The sequence below is a fragment of the Pseudophryne corroboree genome, chromosome 2 (genome assembly GCF_028390025.1).
Source record: "Pseudophryne corroboree isolate aPseCor3 chromosome 2, aPseCor3.hap2, whole genome shotgun sequence".
Taxonomy (NCBI): domain Eukaryota; kingdom Metazoa; phylum Chordata; class Amphibia; order Anura; family Myobatrachidae; genus Pseudophryne; species Pseudophryne corroboree.
In genome coordinates, this window is record NC_086445.1 from 558,695,467 (window position 1) to 558,717,151 (window position 21,685).

The 21,685-nt window shown below is 45.3% G+C and overlaps 1 protein-coding gene across 1 annotated transcript in view; it reads right to left on the reverse strand.

Annotated features, from left to right (window-relative positions):
* Positions 1–9,026: 9,026 nt before the first annotated feature.
* The window catches only part of GNL2 (G protein nucleolar 2), a 133,111-nt gene continuing 120,452 nt past the window's right edge, over positions 9,027–21,685 (reverse strand). The window contains exons 14-16 of the mRNA XM_063954346.1: positions 21,176–21,252; positions 10,451–10,545; positions 9,027–9,209 (exon numbers count right to left, since the gene is read on the reverse strand). Coding sequence (XP_063810416.1) covers positions 9,069–9,209; positions 10,451–10,545; positions 21,176–21,252 — 313 coding nt within the window. The 3' untranslated portion in view covers positions 9,027–9,068. The remainder of the gene's footprint in view (positions 9,210–10,450; positions 10,546–21,175; positions 21,253–21,685) is intronic.

Genomic DNA, 21,685 nt, shown 5'->3' on the forward strand with positions numbered 1-21,685 from the left:
TTTATATGATAAAGCCGCCAATTCTGACACACGCCTGGCTGAAGCCAAGGCTAACAGCATCGACACCTTCCATGTGAGATATTTTAAGTCCACAGTGGAAAGTGGTTCAAACCAATGTGACTTTAGAAAACTCAACACCACATTGAGATCCCAAGGTGCCACTGGAGGCACAAAAGGAGGCTGTATGTGCAGGACCCCTTTTACAAATGTCTGAACTTCAGGTACTGAAGCCAGTTCTTTCTGGAAGAAAATCGACAGGGCCAAAATTTGAACCTTAATGGACCCTAATTTTAGGCCCATAGACAGTCCTGTTTGCAGGAAATGAAGGAAATGACCCAGTTGAAATTCCTCTGTAGGGGCCTTCTTGGCCTCACACCACGCAACATATTTACGCCAAATGCGGTGATAATGTTTTGCGGTTACGTCCTTCCTGGCTTTGACCAGAGTAGGGATGACTTCTTCTGGAATGCCTTTTTCCCTCAGGATCCGGCGTTCAACCGCCATGCCGTCAAACGCAGCCGCGGTAAGTCTTGGAACAGACAAGGCCCCTGCAGTAGCAGGTCCTTTCTTAGAGGTAGAGGCCACGGTTCGTCCGTGAGCATCTCTTGAAGTTCCGGGTACCAAGTCCGTCTTGGCCAATCCGGAACCACGAGTATAGTTCTTACTCCTCTCCTTCTTATGATTCTCAGTACTTTTGGTATGAGAGGCAGAGGAGGGAACACATACACTGACTGGTACACCCACGGCGTTACCAGAGCGTCCACTGCTATTGCCTGAGGGTCCCTTGACCTGGCGCAATATCTGTCCAGTTTTTTGTTTAGACGTGACGCCATCATGTCCACCTTTGGTTTTTCCCAACGGTTTACAATCAGGTGGAAGACTTCTGGGTGAAGTCCCCCCTCTCCCGGGTGAAGGTCGTGTCTGCTGAGGAAGTCTGCTTCCCAGTTGTCCTCTCCCGGAATGAATACTGCTGACAGTGCCATCACATGATTTTCCGCCCAGCGAAGAATCCTTGCAGCTTCTGCCATTGCCCTCCTGCTTCTCGTGCCGCCCTGTCTGTTTACGTGGGCGACTGACGTGATGTTGTCCGATTGGATCAACACCGCCTGACCCTGAAGCAGAGGTTTTGCTTGACTTAGGGCATTGTAAATGGCCCTTAGTTCCAGAATGTTTATATGAAGAGACGTTTCCAGGCTTGACCACAGGCCCTGGAAATTCCTTCCCTGTGTGACTGCTCCCCAGCCTCTCAGGCTGGCATCCGTGGTTACCAGGATCCAATCCTGAATGCCAAATCTGCGGCCCTCTAGTAGATGAGCACTCTGCAGCCACCACAGGAGAGACACCCTTGTCCTTGGCGACAGGGTTATCCGCTGATGCATCTGCAGATGCGATCCGGACCATTTGTCCAGTAGATCCCACTGAAATGTTCTTGCATGGAATCTTCCGAATGGAATCGCTTCGTAAGAAGCCACCATTTTCCCCAGGCCCCTCGTGCACTGATGCACTGAGACCTGTCCTGGTTTTAGGAGGTTCCTGACTAGCTCGGATAACTCCCTGGCCTTCTCCTCCGGGAGAAACACCTTCTTCTGGACTGTGTCCAGAATCATTCCTAGGAACAGTAGACGTGTCATTGGAATCAGCTGCGATTTTGGAATATTTAGAATCCACCCGTGCTGACGTAACACTACCTGAGATAGTGCTACTCCGACTTCTAACTGTTCCCTGGATCTTGCCCTTATCAGGAGATCGTCCAAGTAAGGGATAATTAAAATGCCTTTTCTTCTTAGAAGAATCATCATTTCGGCCATTACCTTGGTAAAGACCCGAGGTGCCGTGGACAATCCAAACGGCAGCGTCTGAAACTGATAATGACAGTTTTGTACTACAAACCTGAGGTACCCTTGGGGAGAAGGGTATATCGGGACGTGGCGATAAGCATCCTTGATGTCCAGAGACACCATATAGTCCCCTTCTTCCAGGTTTGCTATCACTGCTCTGAGTGACTCCATCTTGAATTTGAACCTTTTTATGTAAGTGTTCAAGGATTTCAGATTTAAAATTGGTCTCACCGAGCCGTCCGGCTTCGGTACCACAAACAGCGTGGAATAATACCCCTTTCCTTGTTGCAGGAGGGGTACCTTGATTATCACCTGCTGGGAATACAGCTTGTGAATGGCTGCCAAAACTGCCTCCCTGTCGGAGGGAGACTTTGGTAAAGCAGACTTCAGGAAACGACGAGGGGGAAACGCCTCGAATTCCAGTTTGTACCCCTGCGATACTACCTGTAGAATCCAGGGATCCACGTGCGAGTGAGCCCACTGCGCGTTGAAATTCTTGAGACGGGCCCCCACCATATCTGAGTCTGCTTGTAAAGCCCCAGCGTCATGCTGAAGACTTGGCAGAAGCAGGGGAGGGCTTCTGCTCCTGTGAAGCGGCTGCATGGTGCAGTCTTTTTCCTCTTCCTCTGCCCCGGGGCAGAAAAGAGTGGCCTTTTGCTCGCTTGTACTTATGGGAACGAAAGGACTGAGTTTGAAAAGACGGTGTCTTTTTCTGCTGATGTGGAGTGACCTGGGGTAAAAAGGTGGATTTTCCAGCCGTTGCCGTGGCCACCAGGTCCGATAGACCAGCCCCAAATAACTCCTCCCCTTTATACGGCAATACTTCCATGTGCCGTTTGGAATCCGCATCCCCTGACCACTGTCGCGTCCATAACGCTCTTCTGGCAGAGATGGACATAGCACTTATTCTTGATGCCAGGGTGCAAATATCCCTCTGTGCATCACGCATATATAGTAGTGCATCCTTTAAATGTTCTATAGTTAACAAAATATTGTCCCTATCCAGGGTATCAATATTCTCGGTCAGGGAATCCGACCATGCGACTCCAGCACTGCACATCCAGGCTGAGGCGATTGCTGGTCGCAGTATAACACCAGTATGTGTGTATATACTTTTTAGGATATTTTCCAGCCTTCTATCAGCTGGTTCTTTGAGGGTAGCCGTATCAGGAGACGGTAACGCTACTTGTTTTGATAAACGTGTGAGCGCCTTATCTACCCTAGGGGGCGTTTCCCAACGCGCCCTAACCTCTGGCGGGAAAGGATATAATGCTAATAATTTTTTAGAAATTAGCTGTTTTTTATCGGGGGAAACCCACGCTTTTTCACACACCTCATTTATTTCCTCTGACTCAGGAAAAAATATTGGTAGTTTTTTCTCTCCCCACATAATACCCTTCTTTGTGGTACTTGTAGTGTCAGAAAGGTTCAATGCCTCTTTCATTGCCGTGATCATGTAACGTGTGGCCCTACTGGACATTACGTTTGTCTCGTCACCGTCGACACTAGACTCAGTATCTGTGTCAGGGTCTGTGTCGACCCACTGAGGTAACGGGCGTTTTAGCGCCCCTGACGGTGTCTGAGACGCCTGGACAGGCACTAATTGATTTGCCGGCTGTCTCATGTCGTCAACAGTTTTTTGCAAATTGCTGACATTATCACTTAATTGTTTAAATACAATCATCCAGTCAGGTGTCGACTCCCTAGGGGGTGACATCACCAACACAGGCAACTGCTCCGCCTCCACATAATTTTCCTCCTCATACATGTCGACACACGCGTACCGACACACAGCACACACACCGGGAATGCTCTGATAGAGGACAGGACCCCACTTAGCCCTTTGGAGAGACAGAGGGAGAGTCAGCCAGCACACACCCAGCGCTATATATATATATATATATATATATATATACAGGGATAACCTTATATAAGTGTTATTCCCTTATAGCTGCTGTTATTATCGTTATTTGCTGCCAAAAATGCCCCCCCTTCTCTTTTTTACCCTGATTCTGAAGCAGGACTGCAGGGGAGAGTCAGGGAGCCGTCCTTCCAGCGGAGCTGTGAGGGAAAATGGCGCTTGTGTGCTGAGGAGATAGGCTCCGCCCCTTCACGACGTCCTTATCTCCCGCTTTTCTGTGTAAAATGACAGGGGATTAAAATACATCCATATAGCCCAGGAGCTATATGTGATGTATTCTGTTTTGCCACCTAAGGTATTCCGTTATATTGCGTCTCAGGGCGCTCCCCCCCCAGCGCCCTGCACCCTCAGTGACCGGAGTGTGAAGTGTGCTGAGAGCAATGGCGCACAGCTGCGGTGCTGTGCGCTACCTTAGTCTGAAGACAGGATGTCTTCTGCCGCCGATTTCACCGGACCTCTTCGTCTCTTCTGGCTCTGTAAGGGGGACGGCGGCGCGGCTCCGGTGACCCATCCAGGCTGAACCTGTGATCGTCCCTCTGGAGCTAGTGTCCAGTAGCCTAAGAAACCCGATCCACTCTGCACTCAGGTGAGTCCGTTTCTTCTCCCCTTAGTCCCACGATGCAGTGAGCCTGTTGCCAGCAGGACTCACTGAAAATAAAAAAACCTAACTAAACTTTTATTCTAAGCAGCTCAGGAGAGCCACCTAGATTGCACCCTTCTCGGCCGGGCACAAAAATCTAACTGAGGCTTGGAGGAGGGTCATAGGGGGAGGAGCCAGTGCACACCACCTGATCCTTAAGCTTTTATTTTGTGCCCTGTCTCCTGCGGAGCCGCTATTCCCCATGGTCCTTACGGAGTCCCAGCATCCACTAGGACGTCAGAGAAAAGGGTATTATGTGGGGTGTGAAAAAACTACCTGTAGTTTTTCCTGAATCAGATAAATTAAATGAAGGCGCTCACACGCTTATCACAAGTGGAGTTACCGTCTCCAGATACGGCCGCCCTCAAGGAGCCAGCTGATAGGAGGCTGGAAAATATCCTAAAAAGTATATACACACATACTGGTGTTATACTGCGACCAGCGATCGCCTCAGCCTGGATGTGCAGCGCTGGGGTGGCTTGGTCGGATTCCCTGACTGAAAATATTGATACCCTTGACAGGGACAGTATTTTATTGACTATAGAGCATTTAAAGGATGCATTTCTATATATGCGAGATGCACAGAGGGATATTTGCACTCTGGCATCAAGAGTAAGTGCGATGTCCATATCTGCCAGAAGATGTTTATGGACACGACAGTGGTCAGGTGATGCAGATTCCAAACGGCACATGGAAGTATTGCCGTATAAAGGGGAGGAGTTATTTGGGGTCGGTCCATCGGACCTGGTGGCCACGGCAACAGCTGGAAAATCCACCTTTTTTACCCCAAGTCACATCTCAGCAGAAAAAGACACCGTCTTTTCAGCCTCAGTCCTTTCGTCCCCATAAGGGCAAGCGGGCAAAAGGCCAGTCATATCTGCCCAGGGATAGAGGAAAGGGAAGAAGACTGCAGCAGGCAGCCCATTCCCAGGAACAGAAGCCCTCCACCGCTTCTACCAAGTCCTCAGCATGACGCTGGGGCCGTACAAGCGGACTCAGGTGCGGTGGGGGGTCGTCTCAAGAGTTTCAGCACGCAGTGGGCTCACTCGCAAGTGGACCCCTGGAGCTTACAAGTAGTATCCCAGGGGTACAGATTGGAAATTCGAGACGTCTCCCCCTCGCAGGTTCCTGAAGTCTGCTTTACCAACGTCTCCCTCCGACAGGGAGGCAGTATTGGAAACAATTCACAAGCTGTATTCCCAGCAGGTGATAATCAAAGTACCCCTCCTACAACAAGGAAAGGGGTATTATTCCACACTATATTGTGGTACTGAAGCCAGACGGCTCGGTGAGACCTATTCTAAATCTGAAATATTTGAACACTTACATACAAAGGTTCAAATCAAGATGGAGTCACTCAGAGCAGTGATAGCGAACCAGGAAGAAGGGGACTATATGGTGTCCCTGGACATCAGGGATGCTTACCTCCATGTCCCAATTTGCCCTTCTCACCAAGGGTACCTCAGGTTCGTGGTACAGAACTGTCACTATCAGTTTCAGACGCTGCCGTTTGGATTGTCCACGGCACCCCGGGTCTTTACCAAGGTAATGACCGAAATGATGATTCTTCTTCAAAGAAAATGGACGATCTCCTGATAAGGGCAAGGTCCAGAGAACAGTTGGAGGTCGGAGTAGCACTATCTCAAGTAGTTCTACGACAGCACGGGTGGATTCTAAATATTCCAAAATCGCAGCTGTTTCCGACGACACGTCTGCTGTTCCTAGGGATGATTCTGGACACAGTCCAGAAAAGGGTGTTTCTCCCGGAGAAGAAAGCCAGGGAGTTATCCGAGCTAGTCAGGAACCTCCTAAAACCAGGAAAAGTGTCAGTGCATCATTGCACAAGGGTCCTGGGAAAAATGGTGGCTTCTTACGAAGCGATTCCATTCGGCAGATTTCACGCAAGAACTTTTCAGTGGGATCTGCTGGAAAAATGGTCCGGATCGCATCTTCAGATGCATCAGCGGATAACCCTGTCTCCAAGGACAAGGGTGTTTCTTCTGCGGTGGCTGCAGAGTGCTCATCTATTAAATGGCCGCAGATTCGGCATTCAGGACTGGGTCCTGGTGACCACGGATGCCAGCCTGAGAGGCTGGGGAGCAGTCACACAGGGAAAAAATTTCCAGGGAGTGTGATATAGTCTGGAGACTTCTCTCCACATAAATATACTGGAGCTAAGGGCAATTTACAATGCTCTAAGCTTAGCAAGACCTCTGCTTCAAGGTCAGCCGGTATTGATCCAGTGGGACAACATCACGGCAGTCGCCCACGTAAACAGACAGGGCGGCACAAGAAGCAGGAGGGCAATGGCAGAAACTGCAAGGATTCTTCGCTGGGCGGAAAATCATGTGATAACACTGTCAGCAGTGTTCATTCCGGGAGTGGACAACTGGGAAGCAGACTTCCTCAGCAGGCACGACCTCCACCCGGGAGAGTGGGGACTTCATCGGGAAGTCTTCCACATGATTGTGAACCATTGGGAAAGACCAAAGGTGGACATGATGGCGTCCCGCCTGAACAAAAAACTGGACAGGTATTGCGCCAGGTCAAGAGACCCTCAGGCAATAGCTGTGGACGTTCTGGTAACACCGTGGGTGTACCAGTCGGTGTATGTGTTCCCTCCTCTGCTTCTCATACCCAAGGTACTGAGAATTATAAGACGTAGAGGAGTAAGAACTATACTCGTGGCTCCGGATTGGCCAAGAAGGACCTGGTACCCGGAACTTCAAGAAATGCTCACAGAGGACTCATGGCCTCTGCCGCTAAGAAGGGACTTGCTTCAGCAAGTACCATGTCTGTTCCAAGACTTACCGCGGCTGCGTTTGACGGCATGGCGGTGGAACGCCGGATCCTAAGGGAAAAAGGCATTCCGGAAGAGGTCATTCCTACCCTGGTCAAAGCCAGGAAGGAGGTGACCGCACAACATTATCACCACATGTGGCGAAAATATGTTGCGTGGTGTGAGGCCAGGAAGGCCCCACGAAGAAATTTCAACTCGGTCGATTCCTGCATTTCCTGCAAACAGGAGTGTCTATGGGCCTCAAATTGGGGTCCATTAGGGTTCAAATTTCGGCCCTGTCAATTTTCTTCCAGAAAAGATTGGCTTCAGTTCCTGAAGTCCAGAAGTTTGTCAAGGGAGTACTGCATATACAACCCCCTTTTGTGCCTCCAGTGGCACTGTGGGATCTCAACGTAGTTCTGGGATTCCTAAAATCACATTGGTTTAAACCGCTCAAATCTGTGGATTTGAAATATCTCACATGGAAAGTGACCATGCTGTTGGCCCTGGCCTCGGCCAGGCGAGTGTCAGAATTGGCGGCTTTGTCTCACAAAGCCCATATCTGATTGTCCATTCGGACAGGGCAGAGCTGCGGACTCGTCCCCAGTTTCTCCCTAAGGTGGTGTCAGCGTTTCACCTGCACCAGCTTATTGTGGTACCTGCGGCTACTAGGGACTTGGAGGACTCCAAGTTGCTGGATGTTGTCAGGGCCCTGAAAATATAGGTTCCAGGACAGCTGGAGTCAGGAAAACTGACTTGCTGTTATCCTGTAGGCACCCAAAAAACTGGGTGCTCTTGCTTCTAAGCAGACGATTGCTAGTTGGATGTGTAGTACAATTCAGCTTGCACATTCTGTGGCAGGCCTGCCACAGCCAAAATATGTAAATGCCCATTCCACAAGGAAGGTGGGCTCATCTTGGGCGGCTGCCCGAGGGGTCTCGGCTTTACAACTTTGCCGAGCTGCTACTTGGTCAGGGGCACACCCTGGCTGAGGAGGACCTGGAGTTCTCTCATTCGGTGCTGCAGAGTCATCCGCACTCTCCCGCCCGTTTGGGAGCTTTGGTATAATCCGCATGGTCCTGACGGAGTCCCCAGCATCCACTTAGGACGTTAGAGAAAATAAGAATTTACTTACCGATAATTCTATTTCTCGTAGTCCGTAGTGGATGCTGGGCGCCCATCCCAAGTGCGGATTGTCTGCAATACTTGTACATAGTTATTGTTACAAAAATCGGGTTATTATTGTTGTGAGCCATCTTTTCAGAGGCTCAGCTGTTATGCTGTTAACTGGGTTCAGATCACAGGTTGTACAGTGTGATTGGTGTGGCTGGTATGAGTCTTACCCGGGATTCAAAATCCTTCCTTATTGTATACGCTCGTCCGGGCACAGTATCCTAACTGAGGCTTGGAGGAGGGTCATAGGGGGAGGAGCCAGTGCACACCACCTGATCCTAAAGCTTTTACTTTTGTGCCCTGTCTCCTGCGGAGCCGCTAATCCCCATGGTCCTGACGGAGTCCCCAGCATCCACTACGGACTACGAGAAATAGAATTATCGGTAAGTAAATTCTTATTTTTCATGTACATACACTCTGTATCTATGTGATTCCAGCGAGTCTGCCCTGTTATTTAAAGTGGTAATTCTTTATAAGGCATACTCAGATTTGTTTTGCCTTTTAAATTGCTGCCTCTTTAAAACAAAAACAAAGTGGACAGTCTTTCTGGAGTCACGTCAGTGCCTGCATCTCGCCGGTTATTACATTTCCCCAGTGAGAGAAAATAGTATAGGTTTTTTTTTTCTTTAATCACATCTTTTAAAATAATCTTTAACGTGAACAGAAACCACACAATTGAAAACTTGAAACCCTTTAATTACATAACAGATACAATGATCAATGTTTCTGTTTTGATTTCGTTTGACCGATTTTCGGGTCCACTTTCTTTTTGTTGCGATTCTTGTTTTTGACATTGTGAGTGTCGTAATACCGTACTCCTACTTTCTTTGAATGCTGCTGCCTCTCTATCCTTCTCCTCTGCAATAGAAATACTCTGAGTCAAGGAACGGAAATATAACCACCACAAAAAAGATAATTGAAAAGAAATGACGGCTCAATATTGTGCTTATCAAAATATCAGTGACAAAATGACAGGATAAAAATACATAGATATGTACAGTTTATCCCATTTACTATAGTTTTTGTTTTGTTACGTAGTGGTAACTACATTTTACACAACTATGCAGATGACATCATGCATTGTATGTATGCCACACAGGAAAATTGAGGTAGATGTAGAAAGGTCTCCTTAAAAGTGAGAAGTGACCAAACTTGTAGCATTACGCAAACAAATAAAAAATAAAGCTGCACTGTCCATTCAGATCAGTATTGGTCACTGAAAATGTACAACACAGCAGACAAGATCTACTATTATTGTTACAGATTAAAGAATGAAGAAAGTAGCGTTTATAAAAATTGACTACATGAAGCAATGTTCCAGCCACCCCTGAGAGAGATTTTTATTAACATTTAACAGAGGCCTCAAAGTTTTTAATTTATTACTAATTGGGGGATAAATAACGACTCTGGTACCCACAAGCCAGGTGTGCCAGAAACAGACCAGTGCTACTCGGCCTCTATGTGTTATGGTTGAGTTTCACTGGGCTTTCAGAAGGTGTAATTGGTACAACTGGATGTTTTCATCCACTTATATCAAATTGGTTTAGGTATTTGAAACCAACAAATCAGATTGAGTTTTGGTTTCCTGCCTCTGAACAGCAGGATAATAAATCCTATGGTCTGGAGCTGAAAACCACAGTTCGCAAACAGCACTTTCATACATTTTACCCATTGTTCAGGTTCTAACTTGTACATGATTGCACCTTTCAAAAATTGTCCCGAGTTCGGCCAGCATACCGCACTGGACTTCATTACATCCTGCCCCAGATCAGAGTTGAATACATTTAAAACCTACATTTACATATGTTATCATTTAAATCTAACATAAGCTTCATGAATATAAACTAAAAAAAATGCTCTCCTCCAACTCTCAGCTAGATTGATGGTGGAGAGACGGGATTCATTTAGAAATCATTGATCTTCACCCAGAGATTCCAGTACACAGTACTGGGCCATATTTTCAAAGCAGATAATGGAGCAGGGAAAGTATATCATGGTACCCTGTTAAAAACTAAACAAAGGATAGACAAATAACATCCGTGCACACACATGCTTTTACACATTTCTACAGACAAATATAATAACCAGAAATGATATACCTCTTTCGATGTTAGCTTCTTCTGTGGCATTTTACTTTCATTGTCATTCTCATCATCATCAAGTCGTTTCCTTTTCTTTCCTGGTTTATTCCTCCCTTAGATATATAAATGATGAACATTACACCTGCACTTAGTTGTAGGCTACCACCAAAATCTGAGTTACAGAGCACACTTGAATGATCGATATATTATGTAATTAGCATTATATGTGCAAATCACCTGCTCCTCTCCTCACAAAGAAAACTTACTCACATTTGCACATTTGAGGGGAATTCACAAGTTTAAATAATAATTAAAAACAAACACAAAAGGTTTTTAGTATATAAATGTACAGCTAATTGATAGTCAATGTGTTCTCTTGGTTACGCAGCTAATTTTTCTCATTTGATTTTAGAGATGCAATATACCCACCACAACTTACACATATGCCTTTCTATCGCCAACAACCAAGAATGAATACACCCAAATGCAGCTGTTCATTCAGCTTTAACAACACGCCGCACCAAGCAGCGGTTCCATTCAGCAGTGACCATTACAGGTCAATCTCTCTGGAAATGTATAGGCCACACAAAAAATAGGATTTTAATACCTACCGGTAAATCCTTTTCTCTTAGTCCGTAGGGGATGCTGGGGACACTTCAAGAACCATGGGGTATAGACAGGATCCTCAGGAGACATGGGCACTTTAAGACTTTAAAAGGGGTGTGAACAAGCTCCTCCCTCTATGCCCCTCCTCCAGACTCCAGTTATAGGAACTGTTCCCAGGGAGACGGACATTTTGAGGAATAAGGATTTATTTTGATTTAAACTAAGGTGAGATACATACCAGCTCACATCTCAAACACGCTGTACAACATGGCATTCAACCCAACGCATGCAACGGCATGAATAATGACAGCAACAGGCTGCCTATAAATGCAACACAACACGTGTGTAACCATAACCAATATCTGCAGATACAGTACGCACTGGGACGGGCGCCTAGCATCCTCTATGGACTAAGAGAAAAGGATTTACCGGTAGGTATTAAAATCCTTTCTCTCCTACGTCCTAGGGGATGCTGGGGACACTTCAAGAAACATGGGGTTTATACCAAAGCTCAAGAACGGGCGGGAGAGTGCAGATGACTCTGCAGCACCGATTAACCAAACAAGAGGTCTTCTTTAGCCAGGATATCAAACTAGTAAAACTTTGCAAAAGTGTTTGAACCCGAACAAGTAGCTGCTCGGCAAAGCTGTAATGCCGATACCCCCTGGGCAGCCGCCCAGGATGAGCCCACCTTTCTGGTAGAATAGGCCTTCACCGATTTCAGTAACGGCAATCCAGCCGTAGAATGAGCCTGCCGAATCGTATTCCAGATCCAGCGTGCAACAGTCTGCTTGGAAGCAGGAGCCCCAATCTTGTTGGGATCATACAGGACAAACAGAGCCTCCGTTTTCCTAATCTGAGCCGTTCTGGCTACATAAATTTTCAAAGCTCTGACCACATCTAGAGACTTCGATTCCTCTAAGGCGTCAGTAGCCACTGGCACCACAATAGGTTGGTTCATGTGAAACGATGACACCACTTTTAGCAGGAATTGCTGACGAGTTCTCAACTCTGCTCTATCTTCATGGAAGATCAAATAGGGGCTCTTGTGAGACAAAGCCGCCAATTCAGACACCCGTCTTGCAGAGGCCAAGGCCAACAGCATGATCACTTTCCAAGTGACGAATTTCAACTCTACCTTACGTAAAGGTGCAAACCAATGAGATTGCAGGAACTGCAACACCATGTTAAGATCCCATGGTGCCACCGGGGGCACAAAGGGAGGTTGGATGTGCACACGCCTTTCACGAAAGTCTGAACTTCCGGAAGGGAAGCCAATTCTTTTTGAAAGAAAATTGATAAGGCCGAAATTTGTACTTTAATTGAGCCTAATTTTAGGCCCGCATCCACCCCTGCTTGCAGAAAATGGAGAAAACGGCCCAACTGAAATTCTTCCGTAGGAGCCTCCTTGGATTCACACCAAGACACATACTTCACACCAAGACACATACTTTCTCCAACTACGGTGATAATGTTTCGCCGTTACCTCTTTTCTAGCCTGAAGCAGTGTGGGAATTACTTCACCGGGAATACCCTTTCGGGCTAGGATCCTGCGTTCAACCTCCAAGCCGTCAAACGAAGCCGCGGTAAGTCTTGGTACACGCACGCCCCCTGCTGTAACAGATCCTCTCGTAGAGGAAGAGGCCAGGGATCTCTTATGAGCAATTCCTGAAGATCTGGATACCAGGCACTCCTTGGCTAGTCTGGAACAATGAGGATTGCATGAACCCTTGTTCTTATGATCTTTAGCACTTTTGAAATGAGTGGAATCAGAGGGAACACATATACCGACTGAAACACCCACGGTGTCACTAGGGCGTCCACCGCTATTGCTTGAGGGTCCCTCGACCTGGAACAATACCTCGGAAGTTTCTTGTTGAGGCGAGACGCCATCATGTCTATTTGAGGAATTCCCCAACGACTTGTCACTTCTGCAAAGACCTCTTGATGAAGACCCCACTCTCCTGGATGGAGATCGTGTCTGCTGAGGAAGTCTGCTTCCCAGTTGTCCATACCTCGAATGAAGACCGCTGACAGAGCGCTTACATGCCTTTCCGCCCAGCTGAGAACTTTTGTGGCTTCTGCCATTGCCGCTCTGCTCTTCGTTCCGCCCTGGCGGTTTATGTACGCCACTGCTGTTATGTTGTCCGACTGAATCAAGACGGGCAGATCGTGAAGATGTTCCGCTTGTAGAAGGCCGTTGTAAATGGCCCTTAATTCCAGAATGTTTATGTGTAGACAAGCTTCCTGGCTTGACCATTTTCCCTGGAATTTTTCCCCCTGTGTGACTGCACCCCAGACTCGGAGACTCGCATCCGTGGTCACCAGGATCCAGTCCTGGATCCCGAATCTGCGTCCCTCTAGGAGGTGAGAGCTGTGCAGCCACCACAGGAGTGAGATTCTGGTCTTGGAAGATGGGATTATCTGTCGGTGCATGTGCAGATGCGATCCGTAAGATTTGTCCAACAGGTCCCACTGAAACACTCTGGCATGGAATCTGCCGGACTGAATGGCCTCGTAGGCCGCCACCATCTTCCCTAGCAACCGAGGGCATTGATGAATCGACATTCTTGCTGGCTTCAGAATCTGTTTGACCAGGTTCTGAATTTCCAGAGCCTTTTCCACTGGAAGAAAAACTCTGTAATTCAGTGTCCAGAATCATACCCAAGAACGACAGCCTTGTCGTCGGAACCAACTGTGATTTTGGCAAGTTTAGGAGCCAACCATGTTGTTGCAGAATTGTCAGGGAGAGCGTCATGCTCTGCAGTAATTGTACCTTGGACCTCGCTTTTATCAGGAGATCGTCCAAGTACGGGATAATTGTGACTCCTTGCTTGCGCAGGAGAACCATCATTTTCGCCATAACTTTGGTGAAAACCCTCGGAGCCGTGGACAGACCAAACGGCAACATCTGAAATTGGTAATGACAATCCTGAACGGCAAACCTCAGGTAAGCCTGATGTGGAGGATTTATCCTTTATGTCAACCAAATCAATCATAGACGAAGATGGGACCATACGAACCAGTACCATCATCACTCAGAAAATTTGCGGCGATATAATAATTACAGAATAGGAGAAAATAAAATGGGAAGCACGGCATGATTATGGGACACATCATTAAGAAAAAGTCTCTACCAGACCTATAAGAAGGCATGCTCTGACATCCACAGAAGATGGGAAGAGAGGCATTAGCCGATATCCTAGTAATAGACAGCTTATAGACAGCTTTGAAAAAGGGAGAAGGGATCAAGAAGTAGACCCTAATGTAACCACAAAAAAACTTTTAGATCGGCTTAGCGAAAGAACTCTGGGTGGGATTAGATCCCAAGCCCATAAGAGAAGAGAACTTATGAAAATGCAAGCGAAGAAGAGGAGGAAGATGCAGACGATTTTTTTAGACCTTGTGTACAACAACAGCCAGAGAAGAAAAGATCCAGCAACAACAACCAAACCCCTGAACAATCACAAGAAAAAGAAGGGTAAGAGGAAAAGAGGAAGACAGGATTCAAGCGTAAGCGGGGAAAGCGCGGAGGACGTAAGAGTAAACGGAAGGAACAAAAAGAAGAAAGGGCAGAAAAAAGGCCAACAAAGAGCATTGTCAACTAAAGTGAACGTATTTTGACAGAAGTTGAAACCACTGTATTAACTAAAGGTTTAAAATATGCTCCCTCAAATAAGCTCAACAAATTTGATACATTTTTGGACCTCCAAAAGTTTATAAGGAAGCTTACTTTGAAAAAATTCTTTAAAGAAAAGGAGTTAAAACAGAAGAGCCTCTAGAAGATGGATATCTACATACCGACTTACGGGTGAAATCTTCTTTCTATCCACAACACTTGAAGGGCCACTTTGTCCAAACCTTTCAGAGATTAGTAGAACAGGATATAGAGGCAATTACGGAGAAATTGCCAGCGAGCAAATGTAATTTGACTAAAAAAGAAAGGCTGGCACTCCAATCTCTGAGAAGAGATAGGAGTATCACCATCAAACCAGCGGACAAAGGAGGGACCCTGGTAATTCAAGATACAGAGAATTATATCAAAGCATTGCGTCAATTGGAGGATGCTACAACGTACCGCAAATTAAAGAATGATCCTACATGTAGCTATGGAGAAGAACTGAGAACCCTATTGAAGAAGGGTAGAACGGTAGGGATTCTGACTAAACAGAAATATGAGTTTTTGGATACAAAGGATCCCAAGATTCCTGTTTTTTACCATCTCCCCAAGCTTCACAAAGACCCCATCAACCCTCCGGGAAGGCCGATAGTGTCGGGCATTGGCTCTCTTACCACAAATCTATCAGGTTATGTTGACACTTTCTTGCAACCGATTGTTATTAAGCAGAGCGGTTACATCAAGGATACAACCCATGTGATCAATATTCTAAGCGAAATTCAGTGGGAAGAAGTCCTGGCTACATGCAATATAAAAGCGTTATATACGTGTATTGACCATAACATCGGGTGTGAGTTTGTAAGGAGAAGGATGGAGAAAGATCAACATTTAAAATCAGAACAAATCACGTTCTTAATGGACTCAATAAAATTCATATTGCATCATAACTTTTTTTGGTTTAATGGGACGTTCTATGTTCAACGCAGAGGTACGGCGATGGGAACCAAATTCGCCCCCTCTTATGCGAATCTCTTCCTAGCAGAATGGGAGGATGAACATATATGGAGGAGTCCGGCCCAAGGAGAACATCTAATATTATGGGCAAGGTATATAGATGACATCATTGTGGTCTGGAAAGGAAAGTGAATTAGAACATTTCATCTCTGAATTAAACCACAATGATGTCAATCTAGAATTTACAAGTAACATCAGCAAGAATACAGTCAATTTCCTTGATTTAACCATCTTTGTTGAAAATAATCACATAGAAACTAAAACATATTGCAAGCCCACAGACAGTAACAGTTATCTTCATGCAGGAAGTAACCACCATAAGGCATGGTTAAAAAACATTCCAGGTGGCCAATTGCGACGAATTAAGCACAACTGTTCCAAACAGGATGACTACAACATACAAGTGGAGGAAATGCTACAGAACTTTAAAGAAAAGGACTATAGTGAAGTGCTATCAAAGGATGCAAAAGAAAAAGCACAAGGAATGGATAGGAACGACATTTTAGGATGCAGTTCTAAACCAGTTTCCAAGAAACAGGAGGTCCTTTTTATTTCAAACTACTCCAGTCAAAGTACCATCTTGGAACAGAGCATTAGGAAACACTGTCCTATTATATTGTCAGATGAGAACCTATGCAATGTATTACCAGCTGCTCCTCGTATAGTTTACAGGAGAGCACCAACAATTAAAACAACTTTAGTAAAAAGTCATCAACCGGTAGTAGGATCGAATGATCAAACGAAGATATCTGGTTTTTCAAGATGTGGGGTGTGCACGGCTTGCAAAAAGACCAGGAAAAACTCTGTCAGAATAGTAAAAGAAGTAGTATCAAATTCAAACCAGAGGAGTTTTAAAATCAAAGACCGGATTAGCTGTAACACAATGGGAGTAGTATATTTGCTGTACTGCCCCTGTGGATTACAGTATATAGGGCAAACTAAACGAAAGCTACATGTAAGGGTCCAAGAACATCTGTGTAATATTAAAAATAGAAAAAAGGATCATAGTATCCCGCTCCATTTTCAGGAAAAGCATGATGGAAACCAACATGTGCTTCAGTTTATTGGAATAAAGAAAATAACTGTACCATGGAGAGGAGGGAAGTTAGAAGATCTACTTATAAAGGAAGAGACCAAATGTATTTATGAAATGGGCACTCTTGCCCCAAAAGGACTTAATGTTGATTTTGACATAAAACCATTCTTATCTTAGAATATCCATTCCACATTGAAACAGAATCAGTTTCTTTCAAAGCATTTTTCCCCTTTTCCTCCCCCATAAGTTCAGTTCAGAATATAGTGGCTATGTGCGCATATATGCAAGCATGTGTACGCGTATATGTGTACATATGCATATATGTATATACATGTAGGACCCAGTTATGAATTATTGGATATATTATCTCCTATGATACGCATACATTTTTGCAATTTATCCTATAAGTGAAGTAGAAGGGACTTTTGCTATTACTGCCATTTGCTTTTAGCGGAGAACACCACCATCAGACACTATTATTATTTATTAATCATATTCTGATTGATATTTTTAGCTTTATGAGTAGTCCTGATCATATTTATTCATTTATTTATTTATGTATTTATTTTTTCAAACATTATTATTATTGGTTATACATTTTTTATTCATTCATATATTCATTTATTATTCATATATTATATTATATTCTATATACTAATTACATATGGTGTTTAATGTGGTCTTTTGTTTCGTGTTTTATTGAATAAACTACAAATTATATTTAACTATGCATAAGGTATGAAGTACAGAATTTTAAAGATTGAGGTAAGGGAAAACCGGACAGTGACAGCACAAAACGGGGGAGGTAAGCAGATTATCTCTGCCTTACCTTGAACGGAGAGGACTCATTCCTTCTTGCACAGAAAATCCAATAGTAGATATACAAGTGCACGGAGGAGGTGAAACACCGCACCCGGGACCATATGGGATAGAGACCCTCCTCATACGGTATTTCATTTAACCATCCCCGCATGAGACTGTGATTTCACATATATGAAACAGCTTTTATACAGACAGACTCTGCTAATTGGGTCAATATATATGCTCAAACGGGTAGATGAGAGCAAGACGCTACAAGGCGCTTCGCACTACCATATATAAGCTTACAATTGCTTGCAAATATTTGTTTTTGTCTTTGTCTGTGTTTTATATGTATGTATGTTTTTGTTTGGTGTACCGGTACTAGGTTGTAGATACGCAAATATAGGAATATCCAGGTTACATTAACTGGCACACATTATATGACATAGGAGCTGCTTTATTCAGTGTATCATATAACAGTTAAATGAAGATAAATAGCAAAATAAATCATTTTTATTTATTATATTGAATTTACTGTACTTACTGTGGAGTTTTGCGCAGGGAGCTATTATTGATTTGTTGATCCTTTATGTCGACCGACACCATAAAATCCCCTTCCTCCAGACTAGAGATCACTGCTCGGAGAGACTCCATCTTGAATTTGAATTTTCTTAGATAGAAATTGAGGGATTTTAAGTTCAGAATTGGTCTGACCGAGCCGTACGGCTTCGGGACCACGAACATGCTCGAATAAAAGCCTTCTCCCTGTTGTGACAGGGGTACCGTGACAATGACTTGATTTTGACATAGCTTTTGTATAGCACCGCATACTACCACCCTGTCCTGAAGAGAAACTGGTAATGCTGATTTTAAAAATCGTCGAGGGGGCACGTCTTGAAATTCCAGCTTGTACCCTTGGGACACTATTTCTAATACCCATGGGTCTAGGGCAGAACGAACCCAGAAATGACTGAAGAGTCGGAGACATGCCCCCACTGGTGCGGAGTCCCAGCGTCATGCGGTGGATTTGGTAGAAGCCGGAGAGGACTTCTGCTCTTGGGAACCTGCCACAGCCGGTGACCTTTTTCCCTTTCCTCTTCCTCTAGAAGCAAGGAAGGAAGACCCTCGTCCTCTTTTGTATTTATTGGGCCGAAAGGACTGCATCCGATAGTGGTGCGTTTTCTTTTGTTGTGCAGGATCATAAGGTAAAAAGGATGACTTACCCGCGGTAGCCGTAGATACCAGGTCAGCGAGGCAGTCACCAAACAAGACACCACCTTTATACTGCAGAGACTCCATAGCCGTCTGTCAGCATCAGCATTCCATTGATGAATCCACAATGCTCTCCTAGCTGAGACTGCCATAGCATTGGCCCTTGATCCCAAAAGGCCAATGTCCCTCGCAGCTTCCTTAAGGTAGGCTGCAGCATCCCTGATATGACCCAGTGTCAAAAGAATGCTATCCCTATCCAGGGTATCTAACTCAGATGACAAGTTATCTGCCCACTTTTCAATAGCGCTACTCACCCACTCCGAAGCAACTGCAGGTCTGAGTAGCGTACCCGTAGTGACATAAATGGATTTCAATGTATTTTCCTGCTTACGATCCGCAGGTTCCTTTAGGGCTGCCGTGTCAGGAGACGGAAGCGCCACCTTTTTGGACAGTCGTGATAGAGCTTTGTCCACAGTGGGGGTTGACTCCCACTTTTCCCTATCCCCAGAGGGGAACGGATATGCCACTGGAATTCTCTTGGGAATCTGAAACTTCTTGTCAGGATTTTCCCAAACCTTTTCAAAAAGAGCGTTCAGTTCATGAGAGGGAGGGAACGTTACCTCAAGTTTCTTTCCTTTAAACATACAGACCCGTGTATCAGGAACAGCAGGGTCCTCCATGATATGTAACACGTCTTATCGCCACAATCATGTACTGAATGCTTTTAGACAGTTTTGGATTTAATCTGGCATCACTATAGTCGACACTGGAGTCAGAGTCGTGTCGGTATCTGTATCTGCTATCTGGGTAAAAGAACGCTTTCGTGACCCCGAGGGGGTCTGTGACAACACATCCTCCACGGATTTCCTCCATGCCTGGGTCTGAGACTCAGATTAATCCAATCTCCTATTTAATAGAGCCACATTCGCATTCAAAGCACTCAAAACATTTACCCAATCAGACGTCGGTGGTGCCGACAGGGTCACTCCCACAGTCGTTTCTTTCCCTAATCCAGTCTCCTCCTGGGAAGAGCACTCAGCCTCAGACATGCCGACACCACAAACACACTGGGCATATAGGGGACAGACCCACAGTAAAGCCTGTCAGAGAAACACAGAGGGAGTGTGCCAGCTCACAACCCAGCGCCTATCCCGGTTCTGAAACTTTTTATATAATGCCTCAGACCTATTAGCGCTTTTATATCATTAATCCAGCACCAAATTAACTGTGCCCCCCCCCCCCGTTTTGCACCCTGTTACTTGATACAGCAGTGTTGAGGAAGGACCAGCGTCTCTGCAGCTCTGTGAAGAGAAAATGACGCTGATGAGAGCTGTGAGGGCTAAGCCACGCCCCCTTAATGGCGCGCTTCAGCTCGCTATTTTTTTAATTATTTATACTGGCGGGGGTCCGGATTTAGTGCCTATGCACTAAAATACCTCATAGCCAGTCTCAAAATGAGGATTTTATGCTGCCCAGGGCGCCGCGCCGCCAACCCCCCCCCGCACCCTGTAGTGCCGCTGTGTGTGTGGGAGCATGGCGCGCAGCGCAGACGCTGTGCGTTACCTCAAAGCAGTCACTGAAGTCTTGTGATCTTCTTCTACTCACCATTCTTCTGACTTCTGGCTCTGTAAGGGGGGCGACGGCGGGCTCCGGGACTGAGCATCTAGGCGTACCTAGCGTTCAGACCCTCAGGAGCTAATGGTGTCCTGTAGCCTAAGAAGCAGAGCCTTGAAAGTCACAGAAGTAGGTCTGCTTCTCTCCCCTCAGTCCCACACTGCAAGGAGCCTGTTGCCAGCAGATCACCCTGAAAATAATAAACCTAACAAAAGTCTTTTTTCAGAGAAACTCAGGAGAGCTCCTCAGCGTGCATCCAGTCTCACTGGGCACAGATTCTAAACTGGAGTCTGGAGGAGGGGCATAGAGGGAGGAGCCAGTTCACACCCCTTTTAAAGTTTTAAAGTGCCCATGTTTCCTGCGGATCCCGTCTATACCCCATGGTTCTTGAAGTGTCCCCTGCATCCTCTAGGACGTAGGAGAAAAGAGCCCACTGTTCTACAAGCTGGGGGTACACATGAAACAAGTATTTGGTACAGTATTTTATTAAAGCCTGTAAGACAAATTCTGTCAGTTTTTAAAATAAATCTGGCATCCGATTGGCTGCTATGGGTTACACCGACACTACTACATTTTCCTTGAACACTAGTCTTCATAAATGTTCTTAAATGTACTTAGCTGCTACGCATTTGCTGTGCTAAGCATTATCAGCAATAGGAATATTTTTCAAGAGGATGAACAGCATGTGATAATTGCATAGTAAGAAGTTCAAAAAATAAATGACCCTTAGGCAGTGAAGCACAGAGGGCAGTTAATGGGTATTAATGGACAAGGATGATTATACATTTGGAGAGCAGCTGTAGGTTACATGTAGAGGTTCCTGAGGGAAATATTAAATTACCTTCATTTTGCTGATCTTCTTGGTCATCTGTCTTTTTTGCTTTTGCAAAGATGTGTTCACTTAGCTCTTTAGGAATTCTGGATGGGAAAAGTAAAACAAATTAGTATGAGAGCTTACAGTATACAAGAAGTGCACACACTCTCACTAATATCGTATTAATCAACATTAGAATATTTATTTTTGTTTGTTTAATCAACATCATAATCTCAAACCATAAGCCTATTAGTGAAGTCTAAAGTTGGGTACACACTAAACGACATGCAAACGATAGGATATTGCTTGCGATTTCCCTTGAAGAAACGATACTGAGCTGCATGTACAGACGACAGAGGACATCACTAACAACCCGTGAGAGCGCGCGCATCACTAGCACTATAGTTCACACTGGACGATAAAACTAATTTGTCATTATGAATGGTCGCTAACAGCAAATTTGTTTTAAAATGTCACCCTGGGTGTACCAGACTTAAATCTGCTCAACTGTATGCAGGTCTCTCAGTCTGACCCATC